The 16,768-nt window shown below is 36.6% G+C and overlaps 1 protein-coding gene across 2 annotated transcripts in view; it reads right to left on the reverse strand.

Annotated features, from left to right (window-relative positions):
• Window positions 1-225: 225 nt before the first annotated feature.
• The window catches only part of PRDM5 (PR/SET domain 5), a 90,883-nt gene continuing 74,340 nt past the window's right edge, over window positions 226-16,768 (reverse strand). For both annotated transcript variants that reach the window (XM_075422188.1, XM_075422189.1), the window contains 2 exons: window positions 6,213-6,317; window positions 226-857 (listed from right to left, as the gene is read on the reverse strand). In XM_075422188.1, coding sequence (XP_075278303.1) covers window positions 693-857; window positions 6,213-6,317 — 270 coding nt within the window. In that variant the 3' untranslated portion in view covers window positions 226-692. The remainder of the gene's footprint in view (window positions 858-6,212; window positions 6,318-16,768) is intronic.

The following is a 16,768-nucleotide window of genomic DNA, read 5'->3' on the forward strand; positions in this document are numbered from 1 at the left end:
CAAGTAAGCAGAAGAAATATATCATTCTCAATGCTCATATAGAAATACTTAACGTAATAGATTTCCACAGTTTCTGTACCCATACATTTTAGCATCTCAAGAACCAGTTCAAGTTACTGAGTTTCATCTAGTAATGAGAAAGCTGCAAATAAAACAAGACAAAATCATGTTACAACAAAATGCAGAATTAATATCTGAATAAAATATGCCTGGATGCAATTAGCAGTCAATTAAAACGACAAATTCTGTGTGGCTTCGAATTAAAGAATTTTAATAGAGTCTTCAAGCTTACAGAAATACAGTTGAAGACAACCAAGGGTTCAATTCCAAATGTCCAGGATTTCCAGATAACGCTGCCAATACCTAAGTTTTGAAAGCTGTAAGTGAGAAGGTGAAGTTTGCTTAAAGCTTTTTCTTTTTGGTTTTACTTTTTTTTTTATGAGGATAAAATTTTCCCAAAGTTCTTTTATTTTCAACTTTTTATTTTCAAGCTACATTTTACTTTGGGTGAATGTCTGTCTTTGGTTTTTATCCTACTAGTGTATTTAAAAAAGTGAGAAAAACAACATGTGAACACATTACAGTTGTTTCTCCTGACTATTCTTATTAGTGAGGTGAGAAGTCTGGATTTTGTACACATACAAGTGGAGCACTTTGGAACGCAAGATCCATTCTTCTCACACACGCCGTAATTAGCTGTCAGTTTCACCATGGACATTTTCCATGTGCACTTTGAGGTAGTCATTTCTTGTAAACTTCTTGTGGCAAAGCTGGCATTCTGCCATCGGTCGATTGGGGTTGTGAGTCAGCTTGTGTCGGATCAGCATCTTCTTCAGGCTGAAGGACAGGTCACAAACCTAAGGCAGTGAAGACAAGACAAAGGATGTCTTAAAACTTCAAGCACGTATAAAGCTCCTTATGTTACATCACTGAGGCCACAGCCACACATACCTGCAATACTTAATAAATGAGCTGGTCTTTGGAAGAATAACTCCTTCAGAGCGCACCTTCAAGATTATTACTCTGCCTGGTATCTTTCAATGTTGTACATTAAGAGTGGTACCACAGGCACGGGGGAGGGGGGGAGTGGACAAAGAAAAGGAGGAAAAGACCCAGTCTTCAAAATGTCAGTGCACTGAGGTGTCCCAGTTACACTGTGGGTTTGGGGTTTTTTTTTTAAACCTATTATGCTATCTGGGATGCACAAGCCTCTGTCAGTTCAACCTCGAATGAAGTATTTGCTTCCTGACCTCCAGAATGACATCTGTGGGTTCCTAAAAAAATCAGTTCAAATTGCTTAGTTACAAAACGGAAGGAGTGAGAAAAAAAGAGGCTCAGAAGACTGCAAGAAAGGTTAATAATTAGTATAAAGGAAACCTCATTATTCCAGTCTTCCTCTGCCTGGCCAAGAAAACGGAAGACATTTTGCAAATGAAAGTGCAAGTCATTTGATATATTAGTTGGTGTGCTGCTTCTCTTTCTCCACTGTACTCCAAGCAGTCAAATTCATTCTGCCATTTGAATAAATGGGTAGAGGGACGAGGGACTCTGCCATACTAAAACCATCACTTCTTATATAAATCCCTGTACTGAAGTCAAAATGAAAGGTTAAGAACAAGTTCAGCCAAGAGAAGTTAGAATGAAAAGTTAAGAATCTGTAAGCAAGGCATGAAGTCAATTGAAATGGTGCAGTTATATTGTTACATTCACCTTCCATCCAGGTACATATTCTATGCATGAATTGCCCAGAGAAAAAAATTTAGAAGGCATGCTCCTGATTTGACAAATTAGATAGGCAAGAGTTATAGAATTAAATAAGAATGAACACTCATAGGCTTGCAATCTTAGAATTCCATCTTCATTCCAGACAAAAATGTTCTCCCTGCAGAGGAAACTCAGCAAACCCAGCACAATCTCTCTGTAGGAAAATAAAGTTTAAAATTCATATTGGTATCAAACTAGTAATGAAAATTACTAGCTGAATGATTACTGATTCCTTTTGAAACCAAGACAGACAAATAGAGCTGACTATCCATTGTAGATAATCTTGACCTGCAGTACACGTATTTTATGCCAATTCAGGCAAAACCATACAATGACCATAAAAAGGGCAATTGCCAGAGGCTAGTTTTGCACCCAAAATAATTTTTCCCCAGACAAGAACACTGTATGTATTGTTGCAATGGAACATTTTTGAATTTATGACATGACGTAATACCAAGGACTTTTATACAGCAACCGTAACTCTCCAAATTTTTTCCCCTCAATGTATAATTACCTCTTTTAGACCCAAGCAACAGTCACCCTTTTGTTATGCAACAGTGAATGTCACTTACAGCATCCACTGGTCAGGTCTTAATATTGCTTTTGCCAAATACCACTTTCTACTCCTCTTCCACAGAACACACAAAGTGAACTCGTAACATTTATCTAATCATAAACACCATGCTTGCTCACAAGTCTCAACATGTTGAAGTATCACATACTTTTAAGTACATCACTTTTCTTGGAAGCCAGGAAGCTGATCAAGGACACATGTGCAAGATATGTACGTGTTCTGTGTCTCTTACACACACCTCTTCAATTTTAAACAACTTCCACAGTCTTAAAGTAGATTTTTTCTTTTATAATGCTTATGTAACTAGTATAATGTCTCCTGCTGTTCCTTTAAAGCTCTAGCATGTTCTACTACCTAACTTCCTCAAAAAGAACATGTAATGCACAAGATCATTAAAGATATGATACATCTTGTGCTGTGCTTATGCATAAAAGGGTTTTTTTTAAGAGTTTCCTTCATATTTTAATTTTATAAGCAAGACTGACATTTTATAGATTTACAACCATGGTTGCTAATGTGCACTTGAACTGTAATCAATCTCTTCAAAATTATCAAAGTTTTGATTAAGTAGGGAGGATGGAAAAGACTGACTTTTGCAAGTAAGTGTAGGGTCAACTAAAGGCAGAGTGGAGGGAAATACTGTACTAGAAAGAAACCAGGACAGGCAGTACCTGACCTTTCTGCCCCCAAAGAATAACCTGTTGTCTCCGAGGCAACTGAATTTCAATTGGTTGTCCAGTAAAAAACAGGCTGGTCTTCAGAGGACAAAAGTCTAATATATTAGGAAAAAACACATTTTATATTTCCATATTTCATTTATTTTCACTTTCCTGTGTGACATATATTAGAATTTTCACCTTAAAATGGGAATATTCAACTTCCACTTAACAGTGGGATATGACAGCTTTGAGTCATTAAACAGTAAGTACGGAAAATGTTTTTGTTGACTGATAAGACACAGAAATAGTCACACAAATAAACTGTGGCACCTTCATCAAACAGGGTACAAGGATTACTTTTACATGTAGCACAATCCTGTACTGTAACGTCTGTTCCATATGCCTGAGAGAGAAGAGAATGAGAGAGGAAGGGAAGACATGGCTTTTATTTCTGATTCTGGAAGAAAAATCTATTTAAAGCCAAAACACAGTCTAAAAAAAAAAAAATCGGTATGTAATAGTTTACATTGGGTGAGGAGAGGTGCATTGTCAAGCAAAGCCTATTCTTGAGCCCATAAAATATACTTTTTTTTTTTTCAATAGCCAAAAGTTTTCTTTCTTTCATTCTTTGGCACTGAAAGCAATTCCTGTTTGTAAATGCTAACAGTACTAAGAAACAAAGAAAACTGACCGCAAATAATAATATGTTTCGATGAAAGAGATGAATAGTCTCTATGACCGCTTCTAATGCCAGGTAGAAGACAAGACCAAACCTCTCAATCCTATGAAGACTTTTGCCTTTCAGTGTGGCTTCATGTATAATTACACTTATGAATATGCTCATCATTGAAAACACGCCTTGTTTTTCACCTTTAAAAGATTGTTAGTAGGTCTGGGCATTTGACTTACGGACTTCTCCAATTACTTTAATGAATAAGGGTATGCCAATAGTATGCCTTCATCCCTTAAAACAAGCAAAGGAAATAGGGAAAAAAAATCCAGAAAATAGTAACAAAAAATATTATGAACATGGGAAGTAAACAACTTGAGACGCTGACCAAGAAGAAACATGGCACATCTATAGAAAGCAATGAATGGAATCGTTATTAACACCTGCTGCTTGTGAAAGAACTAAAAGTCAGTTATTGAAATTCCATTGCAGTAACCTGACATGCTCTCCCCTCTGCAAAAACTCTTTCCACAGTTAAGAATTTGTGGAAGTAGTTGTCATAAGTTACCACTCAAGTCATTACAAGAAAAACAATGAAAACATCTACAGCTACCTTTAGTAGGATAAAAAAAACTGTAGGTGAGAATATTTAAGTGTAAAAAGCAATCTCTAGTATTGGGGAGCCAACAGTAACCGTCTCTCACAGGTACATTTTTCTGTAACTGTCCACTACTGGTTTTCCTGTAACTTCTGCTGAAAACTCTGGTAACATGCAATGTGTGAGACAGCTCTGGAGAAATGGTCTGCTCTGAGTGACATTTACCATGTCCCCAGCATCCACAGAAGTGGAGTCTAGATTAAATCAGGAGTAACTATCAAAAACAAAACTTTCAACACTCTCCAACTGTGCATTATGCAGCAGACCATGGTAGGCACCTGGGCAACTGGAAAATGTATGAACGCAGAGGCAACTGCTATTTATGTCCAAACCTCAAAAAGTCAGCAATCTCTACAAAGTGCAGCTGGCAAAAGACTAGTGCTGAAGAATAATTTTGGTGAAACATGGCAGTAATGTCAAGCATAAAAAAAAAAATCTCCAGTAAACGAAGGTACATAAAAATTCTCAGAGAAGGACTATGACTAGACACAGATTACAGCTGTTTCTAGATACACTTTGGTTTGGGAAAATACAGTTCTACCTAATCAATGAGGAAAACTGAAGGAATAGTTGAAGCAAGAAAGTATGTTGTCATACAGCTCCTATTTGCAATTAAAGAAAGAAAAAATAATATAACCACGACCCCAAACTGGTCTGAAAAAGCACACTGTGAATCCAAGACCCGTGAATCTTGGATCCACAGTGTGGGAAAAATTGCATTTACACTGCAAGCTAGCTAAAAGCTGATAGACATTATAGTAATCTGAAAACTGAAAGTTATTGACATTGATTTGGAATTAGAGAAATCCTCAAGGTACTATCTAGAGCTAGGCTGAGATTATCCCAAAAGAATACAGCAAATCTCTTGACTTCCTGACATCACCAAATTACTGTAGCTGAAATTTTTTATTAATACATTTTATGCTCAGTGAAATGTCATCAGATTATTTATTAAAAGCCAGATCAGTTAACAGATCCTTACGACTTTCATGCCAAGTGGTTATTCTAATTTTGCGTGTAATCTTAGAAATTTGTGAAAAAAATCTACAATTATTCAGACTGAGCCATCTAGGCTATAACTGAAAGCTGGCAGTTCCCTTGTGACTGGACTGTTAAAAGCTAGTATCACGGAAGAAAGCACCTATAATAATTCTATATCCTATTCTGACACCCATCTAAACCCTCAAGCAACAAATTCTGGCATTTCATAATTCTGAAGGACATTCTTTTCCAACAGTTTCAGCACATTCAGCCTCCTCACCTATCTTCAAAAAGCTGAGATACACTGTATACAGGATGGTGGATGCTGAACGAAAGGTACTTGACAGTGATCTATGAACTATAATATGACACACTGCATTTCAGTGCTGCAAGCACACACAGCATCCATGATTCCTTCACTGAACAATTAAAAAACCCCAACCTATGAGCAGGTGTTGAAAATAATCAGACCAGATTTTACTGAACAGAAACTGGAAAATCTGAATTCATATTTGTGTCATTCAACAACATCAGAAGCATTCAGATTCCATGTAATGAATTAAATACCTTTTCCTGTATAATCTAATCAACAACCATTAACCTGTCATACAATTTATAAGGAACCCAACCAGCATGAATTTGTAACTTGCAACATCCAAATTGCATTAATAATGTTGAAAATAACTCTTAAGGGATCCAAAACCATAAAATAAAAGGGCGTGCAACACTCTAGGTAACTGAAGAGGGTACATAAAATTCCCTGAATGGTCTTTCGTTAGTTAGGCAACCAAAGACCATGAAGTGTAACTTTATGCGACAGCCAATAGGTGCAAGGCCGTAGTCTTACTGCAATTAAGTCCCGCTGCTGCACTGAAGTCATGAAGACAAAGGCATAGATCAACTCACATCACACTGAAACGGCTTCTCTCCGGTGTGGGTTCTCATGTGCTCATCTAGGCCTCGCTTTTGACTGAAAGCCTTGTTACACTCTGAACACTGGTATGGCTTTTCCTGTATAAAATGACAACAGTGAGTGAAAGTGAGTGAAAGTGAGTCAACACAGAGACCAAGTCATTAAAGGAGTGGAATTCCATGCTGGATAGTGCAAGTTTTATATTCTCTCTACGGGATTACAGTCAGTGAAAACAACAGAAAATGACTTTCAAATGATTAAGTGAAAGCTGGGAAAGCTGTGGCCTGACAGTTTCCACTTCAACACCCACTTATGAATTAATTATCTGTTCCAGTCTTTCAAACCCAGCCATTTTGGGAGTCTGTTTTTCATAATGTGAAAGGTACAGAAACCTAAAATTCCATTGTACTTTCCTTTATCCTCTACAAAATTTTAAAGCATAAAGACAAGTAAGATGTCTATAAAAACCCTCAGGTTTGTTAGCACATTTCCAGGCAGGGGAATAGGTGAGAGGAGGAAGTGGGGGTACATGGAAAACTTGTGGAAGAGAAAAAACTTATTCTGAAAAGTGGTGACAGAAGGTTAATCACATATTCATTGCAGAATCTCAAAAGAAGTGCAGACGGCAACCAAGCCATCTGTATTTTTATTAGAGCTATCGGTGAGCAGCTACTGTAACACATGATGTTAAAAAACTGCAAGCTCACTAACATCAAATAAATAGTGAGAGCTATGTATAGAAAACCACTACATAAAGATTTTATTCTTTGAAGTTCTTCCTTAATATGGTACCTCTATATAATGTGTAATTCCTCCTTTATTCCACTAAAGTTACAAAACAACTGTATGGAAAACAACATCTAAGTAAACTAAACATAAAAGTATTATGGCATTGCACACTGACTCACTAAAACGTTGATGCTCTAGAGGCACCTTTACTTTCAATCGAACAATTATACTTATTTCACTCTCATCCTACTTATTTCTGTGGTCCCTAATTCTGTATTGCTTAAGTTCTAAAGACGGGTATTTTAGGCAACAAAGTAAACATTCTGAACTAAATTAAACTGAAAACAAAGACTTAAAATCAATAGGCAATAAAAATGCTAAGTCTGTGAATTAAAAAATAATAGGCAGTAATCCTAATGGTCTTTTGGGAAATAATGTGGGATCCGAGGATAAGTAAGAAGAAACAACTCAGGTTAGGTGTTGAAGCTACAAAGCGACGAAATCCTCTTCCGAGGATGTAGGGGACAATCAGGTCTCCATATATTGCTGAATCCTGCCAGGTACTCAGCATAAACCACACAAGTGATACAATGGACTACAAATCAGTGTTGCTCTGGGTAAGGCCCAAGCTCTCTCTTTGGGGCAGCTCTTCGCAGGTACAGAGATCTTGGGGGGCATGACGACTGGGTTCTTCATTTTGTTCTAGTTGCGATGGACTGCCCCTCCCATAACACTTCCTATAAAAGGCAGTGTCATAGAAACATCACAGCTTTTAGTGGTAGGAATCCTCTAGCTCACCAAAACCAGGTCATAAGCTGTGTACGTAGAAAAAGGACTTCTGCAGTAATTTCAATTTCAGATATGAGTAAATCATGAGATAAAGTACATTTCAGTATGATACATTTCTACTGACAGAGGCTCAGTATACAGTGTCCAGCTGCATATAATCAAACTGGCCTAAAGGAAAGCCACTAGTGAGCTTTTCTGTGCAAGACGCTCCCTACACATGTTCACCATCTTTGTGTTTCTTCATCATTCTCTTAATTTTGTAATTTCCATGATTCTTCAGTATAGAGTAAAACACAACAAATTACCTAAAAAAGATATGAGCTAATCTTAATTAAAAAAAAAAATCATTATCTACACCAAAAACTTCACGTCCCTGGGAACTGTGCTAGACTGACTAAAGACTTAATGGAGCAGGTTGGTAAGTTTTAAGGAAATGTACAAATAAGCCATATGAAAAGCAGGTTTCTGCAACACGCCCTTAATTGGTTTTGCATTGTGGTTCACATACACCACATTTTCTGCGAGTTCTCTGAAAACACCATTCTCTGTGTAGGTTGTTCCACAGAAAGTGCAAAGAAAGTGTATGATGCACACACCTTAAACACCTATGAAAACATTCATTAATGCAAACTGCACCAGGTGTATTTGCTCCCTTTTTATCATCTTGTTCTTCAGGTATCTGAAGAGTTAACTTGATTATGATTTTCTTATTCATTTCAGAGTTAAATGGACTTCAACATTCCATTTTGGAGAAAGAGCCATTACAAATTCTAGGAAGCTGAAGTCACAAGCCTGGGCTGTAATATCTTCCCCAGGGTTATGTTTGGCTATTTGTATTATTCTCTATGGCAAAAAAAAAAGGGCCTAGCTAACCATTCCCTCAGCATTTGTACTCAAAGTCACATGTAGTGCATGAAATGCATCCAAAGTTGTCTTTGATCTAATTTTAGATTCCTTACATCTGCATATTCCAGTGACTTCAGCAGACAATTCCAATTCACACCAGCCCTCTCTCCCCTAAGCTAAGCTGTCCTTCATTCACATTTGTGTCCGTTTCAGCAAAGTCGGTAGTGTTGTCCAGAGCAAAACCTGGCGATAGGTTTCTCTCCAGAGAAAAAGACTGTCTTGTCAGTTTTGAAGAAGACATTCTCAGAGACTGATTTCTTCAAAGCAAAACATTCTGTGCTTTTCCTTTTCTCTCTCCCCCTTCTTCCTCGGTATCAAATTTCCATTACACAATACTTGGACAAGGCAACATTTGTAACATGGAAAAGATGATGTTGGCTTGGCATAACCACCACTGCTCTAAACATGAACAGATAAAAACAGATAAAAACCACAGCAGTAAGTCTGAAAGAAAGTTAATGCCACCACAAAAGGACAACTGGAACCAACAATGAGATTAGAAGAAAGCTGGACAAATTTAAAACATCAAGCAAAGGGAAAAAACCTGCTGTCAACAAAACAGGAGGTCATTGGGAAGATCATGCAAGTCTGACTTCTGAGGAGTTAGCAACTGCTATTGCTATAAATCTACCCTCTGTTCAAAAAGCATCTGCCAGACCATGACTGTGGTGGCAGCAAATCCAAAGGATTACACATGTTTTCTTGTATTGATGACATAAATGAGAAAGAGAGCAGGGAGAGCAATAGAGATAGGATGTTGCTGATACTACAGTGATTTAATATTACATTTTTAAGCACACCAGGTATAAATGGAAATATGTAGATCAGAATTTATAACCTTCCTGCCACTAAACAAAGAAAGGCCAAGGAGAGCTCAAATGGGACTTGGTATTCTGGAAGGTGCTTCGCTGTAAGACTAATATGCTAACTTGGAAGCTCCCGTGCCTCTGATGACTTTCACCTCACCATGTTAAAACTGAGAGGTATTCAACATTTTAACAACTATGACAAATAAAACAGTGCCTGCACCACACACTTTCATCTGTCTGTGGATAACTAAATCACAAATGACTATCTTGGATTCTATGCAAATTGTGCTTTGCATTAGAAAGACATCAGAACATGACAAATTCTCAAGGCCATTTGACACCACCTTTAACAGATTGATAGAACATGTGTACAGAGTATCCTACAACTACAGCAGATAGAACTACTTAAATGCAGAATATCTGAAGTGCTAACTGCTGCTATAGTTGACTATCTCCCTTAAGAAATATAAATGCATTATGTATGTTAGCTTAGTACTAGTACACGTGCTTGTTTCTGTAAACCTGGTATAATTGATTAAACAGGTAAAACATGAATGACTTTGGTAGGAGTATCTCCAAATAACTTTTTAAGTCTGAATATACAACTATTACATGAGCTAAACAGCAACAGCAAGAAAATCTTAATCTAGACACTACTGCATCCAAACAAATCATAGCTCAGCATTCAGACAGATGAGAGTTAAGGATAGTTCTAGTACCTCTTTGCAAGGTGGCAGGAGCAAGTTAAAACTGGGCTGAATCTACAATTCAGGAGACCTTATTCTTGATTTTTTTCGTTAAGTTATTTTACTATAGTGACTGCAGATTTATACTGCTCAGAAGGTGAACCTGTTGACTACAGAAATGTTACTCAATAATCCTTTTTAAAACTTAGGTTTTAACTGACTTACAGAGTATACTAAAAATCCTAGAGCTATCTAGGATCTAATCTCTCTTCAGCTCATTTTTTTACATCCTACTGAATTCAGCAGATTTACTTGTAATTTAATTCAGAACTTCACATATCACACATTTCTTCTTGTAGATCATGCTCATACACCTAAGCACACATCAGAATTAGCAGCATCTCAGGGTAAGACATACGGACCATGTTAAGTTTCACATGACTAAACTCGCTAGATCTGTATTTTCTACAGGCTGAAAACTGAACATTCAGAGAAGTTCAGAGACACAAGGAAAAGTGTATCAGATCTTATATTACTTGTAAACTTTTAAAAGAAATCTTATATCAAATGTAAACTTTCACATTTGTGACATGAGTGTGAAAATTCTCAGATATGAATAAAAAAATCTTTTTTCTTCTCTGGAGACATAGAAAATTGAGATCTGTATAACAGAAAAATATGATGTATTCTGGAAAAAATAACAGGAAGGCCAAGTATGTACATGAAGATTCTTCATAAAACCTGAATAAGCCTGAAAAGGTCTCAACCTAAACTCCTTGATAAACAGTGGGTATGGAACTTTTTTGGGTGAGATTTCTTCTCACACCAGAAAACAGAGCTAAAGAAAAATACCAGCTTGTATTTTCAACACCAAAACATTTTAAAATATGTAGATCATCCTTTAGTTCACCTATTTTTTTCCTTCTTGTTTTTAATTGCTTTCATTATTCTAAAGCAAAGAGCTTTGCTTTGCTCCCAACAAGAAAGTTTTATAATGCCTACACATGAGATGTAGATACAGTAACACCATCTGCTTTCAAACCTTACGTGGAAAATTCGAAAATATTTGTATTACTCTTAATATTATTTGCTGCTACATGTATTCGTATTATCGCTTGAATACAGGGTTAGTAAAAAAAAAAAAATGTTTTGAAAAAAATCAGCAATGGCAAAACAGGGCCTAGAATGAATAAAAATGACCAGTCAGACAATGTTAAAATATACTAGTCAGGCTTGCAGCTATCAAAAGCTGACCTCTCACACAGAATCCTGGAAATCCTACAGCTTTGCCAACCTGAAAATGCAGAAAAGACAGTGGTGTGATCTACTTACAAACTAGGAGGGCAGTGACAAATAAAGACAGACTTCAGGAACCATTATCTAAGGGGGACCTTAGGCATTGATAGAATGAGGTTAAATTTAAGACACCTGCATATTTCACACAAACCCTTTGCTTTGTGTGTTTTAAACCTTTTCCTAATATCAGTAACATTTTGTTTCAATTATTACTGATTATTAATATTGATGTGTCCCTCAAACCACACTCAGCAGCTCTTCAGCCAGTTGTACATGACATGTATCAAAGACAGTCGCCAGAACGGGTACTACCCTGTCAAAAAACCCACTTGAATGTGAACTGAAGCTTCAGAGCTCCAACAGCCCAAAAAGCATGACCCCAAGGACCTGGAAGAGTCTAACCAGAGGCAACCTAACACAGGGTTTGTGATGCATACCCATAAGCAACCTGCAACCTACCTTGCAGCCTCACTAACAGCAAATTTCTACCAAAAGTTAAGCAGAACTGTGATGAATGAGTAACAGAAATCCTAGTGAATTGGACAGATCTTTCTTCTTGGTCTAGAAACTCCCCACAGATAGTGTCAGACCATGCTGAGGGACAGGTCAAGTGAATTGTTCTTTACAAGAAAACTTGTTAGACAGCAGCTGTGGTAATAAACCTTTAAGCCTCAGCAAATTCCAGTGTCAACAAACAGGTTTTTTCTACATTTAAGAACACTGATAGGTACTTTCACTATCAATGAAGTGGCAACACTCAATCTATTGCTCAATTGTTTTTAAAAGACTGGCTTTCATCTTAATAGAAGGGCTGGGAATTTAGGTATAGTGCAGTAAGAAAGACAGTAAAGTACCTACTGAAACAAGGGTGGCTTATGTAGCTAGTGTTTAGCTACTTTTCAGCCCTAAAACAAAAAGATTAAGTTCAATGTCAGGAAAAATGCACCAGTGATACTTTCTGCTAAGTCATCACAACTAGAAACACATTCCCTGTTGAGCAAAGAGGCAAAGTCACTTCAATCACAGACGGTGCAAGTTAGTGGAGTCCAGTTTTGTATTTAAGTGTGAAAAATGTGCAAGAACTATTAAGATGGTCTCTTAGTAACTGGAAAGTTTTTGGAAGATACAGCAAGTGGCTCACCCACAGACAGAAGTCTACTTAAACTATCAGATTTGCCTTAAATTACTAAAGCAACGCGGACACAGGAAGACAAAGGCTGATGAGAATTTACAACTCTACAGAAGTAGTAGGGATTTGAATCTTATAACGATTAAAACTCAATAAACAATCCCTTTACAAGTACACATTTCCTCAGCTGAGAAGTAAAATCCTTTAAAAAAATATTTCCAGTAACTAGACCAGGCACAGAAACCTCCCTGTTGAAACAATTGTGAAAGGATTTTGGCAAATTTAAACAGAAGTCACTTTTATTAGAAATGACTGAGGTTTTTGTTAGAAAAGTCCTCAATTCAGTTTTGAGGGTTTTAAAAAAAAAAAAAATCTGAAATTCTTGCAATAAAACTTGTAATGAAAATAAAGACATGGATTTTTACTGAAATGCCTGCCAGAAAAGAGATGTATTTCTTCAAAAGCTCTACTATACGCAAATTGACTTTAGTATATTATTAACGTCCCATTTTCTACAGTAGATCTGCCTATTTGCTACCTACAATCTGTAAAGTTTTTGTTTCTTTTGTTTTTTTTTTTTTAAATCGTTGAAGTAATTTCTGCCCTTAAGTTGTAGTGAAGGAGTGTTTATTTAAGCAGTCATGATGAAAATTCCATAGATGTTGATCCGCTCTTCTAAAAAGAAGAATATCAATACTAAAAAATATATTTTCATTCTATGAGAAAAGGATGATCATCAGTCAACATTACATAAAAGTGTGTGAAAATATAGGTCCAGTGGGATTCAAACCTTCTGTATTCTGTATACAAACACAGATTCCACAGGCAAGGAAACCACAGCACTGGAAAAGTCATCACTCAGACAGTTGTTTGGGAACTCACTGATGTCTCACCAATACGGAGAAAATCTAATATTGAAAAAAATCAAAATTCAACACCTCATATTATTTTACTACACACTGTCATGTGCATAGAAGATTATATTTAGTACTTAATGTAATTTTTTTTTTTTAGCAATAGCATGGTATGCTGTTTCTGGAACACATAACCTTTTTTAAAACTTTAAGCCCAAATATGTCCTGGGAAATACAGAACAAGTGAAATTGTCACAATTGTCAATATTGTTCTTGTATTTTTTTATTATTGTTTTATTTAATATTCTTCTGGGTTAAAAAAAATAGAAGGGGTTGTGTAGAGTTCCAGATGACTGCCTTGGAAAGACTGTTTAACTGAGGACCTGGATGAGGACAGTTTTCTTCTTGCACTGTTCCAGCAGCAAGCTGAAACACTGACTCGATGAGAAAGCTTCAACAGAAGACTGCTGAGCTTCCATACTTACCATGACTTCTACCTATTCCCACGAAATTAATAAATAAAACTCAAAATTAATTCAAGGTTGGTTAACTCTCACACATATTGTATCCGGCCTTGAGTCCTTAGCCTCTGAGGCTATCTTTACACTGAAGTCACTTACATGACCGCAGCCCACGGAGACGTATTACGAAAAGCTTCAGACTAATACTCTCAGGCACCACTAACAAAGTAACTGTGCCATTGAGTCCAAGTACTGACTTCAAAACATATCCGACACTCCAGACTACACTAATCCTTGCAATTTTGAGGCTACACTGCTAACTGTATCCAACTTGTCCAACTTAAAATGAGCGAGAAAGGAGACAAAGCTTCCTAACCAGTATTGCAAATACTGATAGCTTAAGTGTCCAGAAGCTACATAACATCAACTGCAATCTATTGACCAGTTCCATGCAACATATGCATGTATGCGTATAAAAAAAATGTACACACTGGCTAAGCATTTCACGCATGGACAAAGTTAGTTGCAGAGTCACAAAAATACGCTTATCACTTAATTTGCTCTATTTCTTACAGTATAATCTCTGAACATGAAGTCCTTTTTAAAAACATACTTAAAGATTAATGCATTTTTAAACAGTAGGCACTGCTGCCCAAAACAAAAAATGCATCTACTAATACATTGTCATTTCTGATTTTTAAATACTACCCCAGAAATGTACAATTAGAGTCAGCAGCCTTCCAACCACCAGAAATCTGATTTTTAAACAAGCTATGAAAAATACGTATCTGTTATACCTTCAAAGTATAAATATGAAATATTCACACCACGTGATGAAAAAGCATTTGCAAATGACTTCTCTTCCTGTTTTCCATCACTGCCATGTATTTAACTGAAACAAACTAATAAAACTACCATTTTCAGAAGTAATGAAAACATCAATTTGACACGATAATAACTCTGGGCACCTATCATTGATCACATTTCCAAACAAACAATTATATTGTAGTAACATCCAATAATTTGTCTACATGTTTAAGCTCAAACTATGTAATATTATGTGTCAGGCACTCAATGAAGCCTTAGGAGAGAGCTGTGGTTTACTGCACTGTAAAGGTTGGAAGTATGCATGTATCTCAAAGCTGATATGGTCTGTAAATTCATTTCATCAAGAACTTCAATGTTTTTCGTTTGTATTTTCTTAGGCTGATACATTTCTTCTTCTTAAGGAAAACAAAACCCACACTAACCAAAAACCAAACACATCTACTTCCATAGAAACAAATTAGTACTCAGGTGACATTTCACTACTAGGTGGTTGGTATTCTCCTTACATTGTCAGTAGGGGTTTTGGCTTACCTTCTCTGTTTACTCCAGAATTTGAGCTGACACTTGTGGCCACCCAGGTTGTACTCAGTTTAGCAGCTGCCAGACCTTAATCAACTTTCTGCAATGATTTTTCCAGCAGTCTTCCCCGATCCAAAGGATCAGGTTTGGCACTTAATCCCACTGGTAAAATATATCTAGATTTAATCTCTGCAATGACATTTTCCTTGTTGAATGTCATATTGCTAATTTTAAGGTGCTTCACAATTTTTCTGGCTGAAAGACCAGATTCTTTTTTCAAGATATATAGAAGAACAGCCCTTAAGGAAGGGTGCTATGATTATGTTTATTTCCACATTGCTAGGTTTAGCTGGTACAAAAATACCTTCTGGATTTATGCATCTTGTTATGTATTCTTTGAACATTTATTTTGCATGCAAGAATAAATCTAAAAATAAAATGTATACGTAGGAAAGGGTAAGAAAAGGAATAGGCAACATCCTTACAATATTTTGAAAAGTCACCACAGATATCTGAAGAGAGAAATTTCAAGTGTGACTTCCTGGCTTTTCTTGTTCTTAGAACTGACAAAAATAAACATCAATAAACACACTACATTTGTTATTTCCTAATCTTTAGTTTTGTTGTTCTTTAAATGGCCTAGGATCACTGAACAAGTTATAATTAATTAGCATCATGCTGAAGAGTCTTAAGCTACTTCTACATAGGTATAATATTTCTTCACTGGAAAAGTTCTTACACAGTACAGTCAGAATACAACTCCTTTCGTGTTTATATTCAGATCAGGGGTGTGCTTTTGAAGCACACTGTCCAAATGTCCCGTTACTGTGCTTTGCTGCATACTTCCAAAATCTTTTGGACTGCATGACCTGGATGCCTTCTGGAAAAAAATTAAACCAGAAAGTTTAATGCATTCCAGGGAGTGCTATTATGCATTTAGTCCGTAGAACCAGACTACACATAATTTGCAGTAAAATCCTTGAAATACATACAAGATAAACACCAGGTCTTCATCACCATTTCACTCTGCATTGTACTACGTGTTCAGATACGCAGTCTCTTGATTTCCAGAATGAAGAATTAGACCATCCTTACCCTAAGCACCAGAGAGGTGTTACAATGCGACTGCAGACATTCACTTCAAAAGACACCCGAATAGCTCCGAATTTTCAGTTCAGTTTATATCGCTCTTGGTTAAAGATCTGAAATTCTCAAAGCTGGAAATTGAACTATCAGTACTACACACCAATATGTTAGGCTACCAACCTGGTAAAGTAAACCACCTTAATATTTATAACTCTTCATCACCTCTACAAAACAGAGTAAAGAGAGCATCTGACTAAATGAGCAAGACTACTGGAGAGTTCCCACGTTTTTCTCCAGCAAATAGCATGTACCTGCTTGAGAATGAAATGGCAGGAAAAAGGAATCATAGAATCATAGGGTGGAAAAGACCTCTAAGATCATCGAATCCAACCATCCACCCAACACCACCATTCCTATTAAACCATCTCCTGAAGTGCCACATCTACATGTCTTTTAA

The sequence above is a fragment of the Opisthocomus hoazin genome, chromosome 5 (genome assembly GCF_030867145.1).
Source record: "Opisthocomus hoazin isolate bOpiHoa1 chromosome 5, bOpiHoa1.hap1, whole genome shotgun sequence".
NCBI lineage: Eukaryota > Metazoa > Chordata > Aves > Opisthocomiformes > Opisthocomidae > Opisthocomus > Opisthocomus hoazin.